Consider the following 8,839-nt stretch of genomic DNA (forward strand, 5'->3'; position numbering starts at 1 on the left):
TACGGGGAGAGGAGGGGGTACGGGGAGAGGAGGGGGACGGAGAGAGGAGGGGGGGCGGGGCGGGAGGGGGGGCGGGGCGGGGGGGGGCGGGGAGGGGAGGGGGGACGGGGAGAGGGGGGGGCGGGGAGAGGGGGGGGGGACGGGGAGAGGAGGGGGGCGGGGAGAGGGGGGGACGGAGAGGAGGGGGGACGGGGAGAGGAGGGGGACGGAGAGAGGAGGGGGTACGGGGAGGGGAGGGGGACGGAGGGAATAAACGTGCCGTCTTCCCGGCCCGAGAACCGCTCCGGACCCGCAGCGCCCCTGTGGGCCGCCATCTTGAGCCGGCGGAGGCCCGCCCCGCCCTCTGAACCGGCCAATCGCGGGAGACTGTGCGCCCGCGCGCCAATCGGGAGGGCGGGTCACGTGGGGCGGGGCTTGTAAGGCGAGCGGCCGCCGGCTCCGAGCGCCCAGACCCGGTGCGCGCCCTTCTGCGCGGACGACCAGGTGCCGCCCGCCGCCTGGCTCCCGAGTAGGTTTCGTTTTACGGATTTTTAATCTTTTCCCCGGCGACCCCGCAGGGCCCCTGGGCTTGGGGGCTCGCCGTGAGGCCCCGCTGGGCGCGCGCCCTGCCCCGGGCAGCACCCTTCCCGGCAGCACCCTTCCCGGCAGCACCCTCCCCGGGCAGCACCCTCCCCGGGCAGCACCCTCCCCGGGGGCAGCACCCTTCCCCGGCAGCACCCTCCCCGGGCAGCACCCTTCCCGGGCAGCACCCTCCCAGACAGCACCCTCCCCGGGGGCAGCACCCTTCCCGGGCAGCACCCTCCCCGGGGGCAGCACCCTCCCCGGGCAGCACCCTTCCCGGGCAGCACCGTCCCCGGGCAGCACCCTCCCCGGGCGCAGCACCCTCCCCGGGGGCAGCACCCTCCCCGGGCAGCACCCTTCCCGGGCAGCACCCTCCCCGGGCAGCACCCTCCCCGGGCAGCACCCTTCCCCGGGCAGCACCCTTCCCCGGGCAGCACCCTCCCCGGGCAGCACCCTTCCCGGGGGCAGCACCCTCCCCGGGCAGGCGGTGGAGGCGCGGCTAAGGGGTGCCCGTAGAAATGGCTGGCGGGGCTCGGCGGGACCCTGCAGCGGGGGGGTCCCCGGCCTGTGAGACCCGGACGCCCTGTGGGCCCGGGAGGAGGGCTGGGGCTCCCCTCGCCCCTCCCTGGCCAGGGGCCCAGCTCGGGTCAGGGGCTGGGGTGCGCCCTGGAGGCGGAGGCCCCCGGGGCCCGGCCCCGGCGCGGGGCGCACGGGACGCCTGCGGCGCTCTAGACTTTTCCTGCAAAATTCCAGCCGCGCCGCCTCCTTCCCCACCGACCCCGCCCTCCTCCCTGGGCGGAAGCCGGACCTTGTCCCCACCGGAGCTCCCGAGGGGATGGCGCCCCGGGCCGTGTTCCTGGGCCCTTTGCAGTGACCCTTTCGCCTTCCCGATCCCTAGGGTCCGGGACATGGACCCCGTGGTCGTGGTCCACGGGGGCGCGGGCAGCCGGGTCTCCCAGGACCGCGAAGAGCGGGTGCGCCAGGGCGTGGCCCGGGCCGCCGCCGCGGGGTACCGCGTCCTGACGGAGGGGGGCAGCGCGCTGGACGCCGTGGAGGGCGCGGTGGCCGCCCTGGAGGACGACCCCGAGTTCAACGCCGGTGCGTTTGCCCCGCGACGGCCGGTGGAGCCCCGCCCGGAGGGGCCAGACCTCCCTGGGCGTGGGGACCCGGTGCGCCGGGGGGGGGGGGGGGGGAGCTGCATGTTCCTCTTTCCTGCTGACCAAGTTGCTTTAAGGATTTCTAAATCTTCCCCCCCTTTAACCCGCTTCCTGGAATAACCATCCCAAGAGGCTTTTTAAATATATGAATAAGTAGCAACTTAAAAAATAGTTTTATTGATCTCAGAGAGGAGGGAGAGAGAGAAACATCCATGATTAGAGAGCCATGGATCAGCTGCCTCCTGCACGCTCCCCACTGGGGATGGAGCCCGGAACCCGGGCATGTGCCCTTGGCCAGAATCGAACCCGGGACCTTTCATTCCACAGGTGGATGCTCTATCCACTGAGCCAAACCGGCTGGGGCCCAGGAGGCTTTTTATGACATCTTTTTAGGATTTGAAACATTCCCATCACCCCCAAGGGGTTAATCTCCCCCTTTAGGCCCCAGCTCCCCGGTCAGGAGAGAGTCACTTCCGTGCAGAATGGATCTCTGTGTGTTTGCCTTCTTGCACTGAGCCCGTTAGGCAATAGGCATAGCTACCGTGAGTGCTGCCGCGTGCCACACAGCCGTCCGAGAAACCTGCGTGGTGAGCTCAGTGCGCTGTGGGCTTCTGACTTAGGGTAAATCATTATGCTCATTTTTTATTTTATTTTAAATATGCTTATTGATTTTTTAGAGAGAAAGTGAGTAGGAAGAGAGAGAAGCTTTGATGAGAGAAACATGGATTGGTTGACTCTGCACGCCCCCTACTGGGGATCCAGCCACACAGGCCCGGGTTGTGGTCTCCATCCCCAGAGGAGGGCGTGCAGGGGGCAGCCGATCCATGATTCTCTCTCATCATTGATGTTTCTCCCCCTTCCTCTCTGAAATCAGTGAAATCAATGCTCCTCTGGCTCCGGAGTGGAGGGGAATTGACGTGGGCGGCTCAGAGGACACCCAGAAGCCATGTCCACACTCATCCTTCTTGCTCTCACCTCCCCTTTGGGCCCAGGTTGTGGATCCGTCCTGAATGCAAACGGGGACGTGGAGATGGACGCCAGCATCATGAGCGGGAAGGACCTGTCCTTGGGGGCCGTGTCTGCCGTCCGCTGCATCGCGAACCCCATTCGGCTCGCGCGGCTGGTCATGGAGAAGGTGAGGGTGACCTCTCCCCACGGCTCGTTGCTGCTGCCCCGTGGGGAGCACAGGGTCTGGCTGACGGACAACCTGAGGTCACTTCTAAGCTACATGTGAGGACGGGGGTGAGGCTCCGTCGCTCCAATGAGCCAGGATTCTGACCGGACGGTGTGATTGACAAGAACGAAGCGAGGACTTTGTTATCGTCCTGCCTGGCTTTCGCTCAACACGTAGAACCTAACACACCGAGCAGAGCAGCGGGTGCACAGCGTGTGTGAGATAAAAATCCCTCTGCATTTAAAAAAAATCTTGCTTTTTCCTCCCTCACTTTTTTAAAACATTTTCTTTCTTGACTAAGGTATTACATACTAGTATGTGTCCTTATCCCCCCATTGCCCCCTCCATCCCCCCCACTCATGCCCTCACCCCCTGGTGTCTGTGTCCATTGCATGCATACAAGTCCTTTGGTTGATCCCTCCCCCTTGCCCCCACCCGCCCCCGCCTTCCCTCTGAGGATGGACGGTCTGATCGATGTTTCTCTGTCTCTGGATCTGTTTCTGTTCATCAGTTTATGTTGTTCATTATATTCCACAAATGAGTGACCTCACTCTTTAATTTTTATTATTATTTTTGGTTAATCCTCACCGAGGCTATTTTTCCATTGATTTTTAGAGAGAATGGAAGGGAGGGGGAGACAGAGAGAGAAAAAACATCGATGTGAGAGACAAATCGATTGGTTGCCTCCCGCCTGTGCCCCAACCAGGGCCGGGGATCGAGCCCTGGACTCTTCAGTCCAGGGGCCGACACTCCATCCACTGAGCCACACTGGCCGGGGCACATTCTCTAAATTTAAGAGCACATGTGGCCCCGGCCGGTGGCTCAGCTGGAGCCTTGTCCTGGTCAGGCATGTACGGGGGCAACTGATCGCTGCTCTCACGTCAGTGCTTCTCTCAGGTCAGTAAACACCCTCGGGGGAGGATGAGAAAAAAGGCCACACGCCGGTCCCATTCCCACCAATACGCCATCGTTGCGGTTTGTGTTAGTTAATGGAAAGCTCCGAGCCAGGCTCCCCCCATACAGAAGCGTGGGCCACTGGCATTGGCATTTCTGAGGCTTGGCACCCAGAGCGGGCAGGAGGGCTTAGCCGCACACCTAGGCTCCGTTAACAAGATCTCTCCGTTTTAAAAACCGACCCCGTGTCCCTTCTCTGGTCCAGACGCCTCACTGCCTCCTGACTGGCCTGGGTGCCGCCGAGTTTGCTGCCGCCATGGGGGTCCCAGCGGTTCCCGGGGAGCAGCTGGTAACGGAGAGAAGCAGGAAACGCCTTGAGAGAGAGAAGCAGGAGGCGGCTCAGAATCCAGACCAACGGAAGTAAGTGCCACTGGCCCAGCTGGCGGCTCCGTGGCTGAGCATCGACCTGTGAACCAGGAGGTCACGGTTCGAACCCCCCCCCCCCCCCGTCAGGGCACAGGCCTGGGTGGCGGGCTTGATCCCAGTGCGGGGCGTGCAGGAGGCAGCCGATCCATGATTCTCTCTCATCATTGATATCTCTCTCCCTCTTCCTTCTTCTCTCTGAAATCAATGACAATATATTAAAAAATAATAAAGTAAGTGCCACTTTATTATAGGCTCACGTCTGGGGAGTCTGTTAAGCAAGAATGTTTGGCGAATGTTTGATAACTTGATTTTTAAAAAATATATTCTTATTGATTTCAGAGAGGAAGGGAGGGAGAGAGAGAGAGCAACATCAATGATGAGAGAGAATCATGGATCGGCTGCCTCCTGCACGCTCCCCACTGGAGATCAAGCCCACAACCCCGGGCCTGTGCCCTGACTGGAATCGAACCTGGGACCCTTCAGTCTGCAGGCCAATGCTCTATCCACTGAGCCACACCAGCCAGGGCCTTGCCGTTCTTACATAAGTCAAGTGTCACTTGGTGTTCCCGGCTTCGAACAAAATGGTGCTGAGTCGTGGGAACCTGCCCTTCTGGGTGTTAAATGTGGCCTCAGTGGGTGCCGCTGGGTCCTCACTCAGCAGGGCTCCAGGGTCCCTCCCACCGGCCTGGCGGGGGCGGCCTCAGCACAGTGTTAAGTCCCTGACCCGCTTGTTAGCTTTTTTTTTTTTTTTTTACTATCCTCATGCGAGAATGTTTTCCCATTGATTTTCTCTTAGAGAAAATGGAAGGGAGGGAGGGAGGGAAGGAGGGAGGGAGGGAGGGGAAAAGATCAATTGGTTGCCTACCGCCCATGCCCCAACCAGGGCCAGGGATCAAACCTGCAGCCCAGGTACATGCCCTTAACCAGGAATCAAACCGTGAAGGGTCACGCTCTAACCACTGAGCACGCCGGCCAGGGCCAGGCATGTTATTGTGCGTCCGTCACCCTCTGTGCCCGTGGGCGTCTCCCTCTCTCCTGGCGCCGAGGACTCTAGCTCGGAGGAGCGCGCCGCCGTGCGTCCTGAGCTGCGGTGTCTGTTAGATTCACAATCCCAGATGCAGCCCCGCTGTGTCACACCCACTGGGAGATGAGATCTGAACGCGCCGGAGCCTGCGTGTAACGTGACCGCTCACTGCGTGACCGCTCACTGCGTGACCCCTGAGTGACCTCTAACTGTGAGTGACCGCTCACTGCGTGACCCCTGAGTGACCTCTAACTGTGAGTGACCGCTCACTGCGTGACCCCTGAGTGACCTCTGTGAGTGACCGCTCACTGCGTGACCCCTGAGTGACCTCTCACTGTGAGTGACGGCTCACTGCGTGACCCCTGAGTGACCTCTGAGTGACCGCTCACTGCGTGACCCCTGAGTGACCTCTAACTGAGTGACCTCTAACTGTGAGTGACGGCTCACTGCGTGACCCCTGAGTGACCTCTAACTGTGAGTGACGGCTCACTGCGTGACCCCTGAGTGACCTCTAACTGTGAGTGACCGCTCACTGCGTGACCCCTGAGTGACCTCTAACTGTGAGTGACCGCTCTCTGCGTGACCCCTGAGTGACCTCTGAGTGATGGCTCTCTGCGTGACCCCTGAGTGACCTCTAACTGTGAGTGACGGCTCACTGCGTGACCCCTGAGTGACCTCTAACTGTGAGTGACGGCTCACTGCGCGTGACCCCTGAGTGACCTCTCACTGTGAGTGACCGCTCGCTGCCGTCTCTCTGTTCCGTTCGCTTCGGCAGAGACTTGGGCACCGTGGGCGCGGTCGCCTTGGACTGCAGGGGAGACGTGGCTTACGCCACCTCGACCGGGGGCATCGTGAATAAGATGGTCGGCCGAGTCGGGGACACGCCCTGTGCAGGTAGGCCTGGCAGGTGGCTCCTGTCCCCTCTGCGCCCGGCACTGCCTCGCGTTCTCTGATTTTCCCGCCCTCTGCAGTACCCAATCTCGGGGGGCGGCGGGGGCGCGGGCGGCCGGGGGGGGGGGGGGGGGGAGACGGAGATCAGGCCGCTGAGGTTGCCCCAAGCTACCCGCCGCCTCTTCTCTCTCGTTCGGGTTCGAGGGCCCTCAGACTTAGTCCCAAAGGGTTAACTACACGGGACTCCTCCCGGGCGTGGGCGCCAGGTGGGCAGTTATGGGTCCGAGTGGCACGAAAGTGGCACCTGCTGCTGCAGGAAGGTCACAGGAACGTGCTCTCGGCTCAGGATTGAAGCAGGTGCCTCCCGTCCCCGGGCGGGCGGGGGGGGGCATGTGCCAGCCGGGCTGACTGGCCCGGTGTAGCTGCCCCAGGAAAGGTCAGGAGGTCAGGCCCCCCCCCCCCCCAGGTTCCCTGCATCCTGATTTCAGGGCGCTACGGGTCCACCTTTGCATCCCAAGGTCATGGATGCTCCTCTGACCTTGGTCTGACCTTTGGGACTTAGCACACGTAGCATTAACTTCTACTACATGTTGGAACTTTTTAAAAAAATATTATTGATTTCAGAGAGGAAGGGAGAGAGGGAGAGAGAGAGAAACATCAATGATGGAGTATCATTGATCGGCTGCCTCCTGCAGGCCCCACACTGGGGGATCGAGCCCACAACCTGGGCCTGTGCCCAGGACTGGGGATCGAACCCGTGCCTTCTGGTTCAGAGCTGGCGCTCAGCCACGGAGCCCCGCCGCCGGGCTAAACGCTTCCACTCTTGCTCAGGTAGACCCGTCTTCTCTGGCAGGGTCCGGGGGCTACGCGGACAACGCCATTGGAGCCGTCTCCACCACGGGGCACGGGGAGAGCATCCTGAAGGTGAACCTGGCCCGGCTCGCGCTCTTCCACGTGGAGCAGGGTACGTGGACCAGGCCACGCCGTCTGGAGCCGAGCAAACAGAAGCTGTTTGTGAGCAGAGGGAGGCGGGTCTCACCCTCTCTCCTGCGCTGCAGGCGTGGCTCTCAGGTTGACACTGTCGGCTCTTGCCCACCTGTCGGGGTCTGGACTCGCGTTCACGCTGCCTGTCCCTTGTGGGGGCAGCAGCGACTCTGAGCTGGGTGGGGAGGGCAGGTGGCAGGTGCCAGGCGCCGGCTCAGAGCGAGGACGGCCTGGGCGGGGCCCGTCCTGGCAGCTCTCGGATGGACTTCGTTTACCAGGGGCCGCTGTCCACGGGCATCGGTTCCTCCCGCCGCACACAGTTCCACCGGATTCCTGTGAGAGTAACGTGTCGTGTCTCACCCTGTCCTCGTTTTCAGGAAGGACATTGGACGAGGCGGCGGCGGCGGCGCTGGGTTACATGAAGTCCAAGCTCCAGGGTCTGGGTGGTGTCATCCTGCTCAACAGAGCGGGAGACTGGGCGGCCCAGTGGACCTCGGAGTCCATGGCCTGGGCGGCCGCCAAGGACGGCAAGCTGCACGTTGGCGTCAATCTTGGCGACACCAGGGTCACTGACCTGCCCTGAGCCCCGGAGGACTTCCCGGTGCTGGCCTGCAGGTAACGCCGTTGGAGGCTCAGCTTGACCGATTAGCTAGAACCGGAAGCGCCCTCCCGTCTGCCCCGCGTCCTGCCCCCTGGAGCAGTGCCCACCCGAATGTTTGGCGAGGGGCGGAGTCTGAAGCGATGAGAGAAGTGCCCACCGTGAGACCAAAATGCCACGAGCGAGGATGCCAGAGGCCGGAGCCCGGCTCTGGAGCCGCCCCCTGGTCTCAGGTTAGAAAGAGGAACCAACTTGGTCTTAACCCAACCCCCACTGGACGACCTCGGCGCAGGGAGCTGGAATCGGGAGACCCGCCCCCAGTGGCAGAGCTGCCCCCATCCCGGGCTGTCGTGGTGGCACTTTCTGGCGGGCCCGGGGGCAGGTGGGAGGAGCAGCGGCAGGAGCGGCAGAGCTGATGGGCAAGTCCGGCTGAGCGCTGAGTGTCACGGCGTCCACTGGCTCCGAAGGCCGTCGGGTAAAGGACACGGGAGGCAGACAGGTGTTTCTAAGGAAGGTCAGGCCCTCGCTGACTAACGTAGATGCTTCCAGACGTTAAAAGGATCCTCGGTCCTCATGGCGAGGAATGGGGCTCCCAGCCTCTCCGCTCTCCCTCCACAGGGAGGGCCTGGGTGCAGTGCGCTGTCCAGGGCCATGGGCCCACCCCTGAGCGGGGGTGGGTCGTGTGGCCGGCACGGTGAAGGGAGGCGTTGGGTGGAGAGGATCCCCGTTAACCTCTCTTCCCACTGGAGCCGTGTGTCTGCGGTGATGGATCTACAGGGCTTACCTCTCTGGAAGGAAACTGCTTAACTTCAACCCCACGGCCACTAATAAAATGCGTTTGGAAGAACAACAGTGTGGTTGAGTCCTGTGTCCAGGCCAGAACGTGCAGGGCTCCTGGCCTGCCGGGCAGCAGGTGTCCAGTGAGGGCCTGAGGTGAGCCCGCTGGGTGTTATTTCTGAAGGGCACACGAGGGGGCGCCAGGAGCGTTTCCTGGTTCCCCACTCGCCGCTGCTCTCTGGCCACACACGGAGGGCAGCGACTTCCCCTGGGGTTTCCCCCAAATGTGCACTAAATGAAGCAGGAAAAGACCTTTTCTGGGGACCTCCACTCAGGTGTTGTTCCCAACTTGA

General features: G+C 62.4%; 1 protein-coding gene across 1 annotated transcript; it reads left to right on the top strand.

Annotated features, from left to right (window-relative positions):
* Positions 1 to 438: 438 nt before the first annotated feature.
* Positions 439 to 8,553, top strand: LOC103296123 (isoaspartyl peptidase/L-asparaginase-like). The gene is made up of 7 exons (XM_054727493.1): positions 439 to 508; positions 1,460 to 1,659; positions 2,711 to 2,853; positions 4,052 to 4,206; positions 6,012 to 6,130; positions 6,981 to 7,091; positions 7,489 to 8,553. The coding sequence occupies exons 2-7, from the start codon at positions 1,470 to 1,472 to the stop codon at positions 7,692 to 7,694; spliced, it is 924 nt and encodes a 307-aa protein (XP_054583468.1). The 5' UTR covers positions 439 to 508; positions 1,460 to 1,469; the 3' UTR covers positions 7,695 to 8,553.
* Positions 8,554 to 8,839: the final 286 nt, after the last annotated feature.

This window comes from Eptesicus fuscus, chromosome 15 (assembly GCF_027574615.1).
Source record: "Eptesicus fuscus isolate TK198812 chromosome 15, DD_ASM_mEF_20220401, whole genome shotgun sequence".
NCBI lineage: Eukaryota > Metazoa > Chordata > Mammalia > Chiroptera > Vespertilionidae > Eptesicus > Eptesicus fuscus.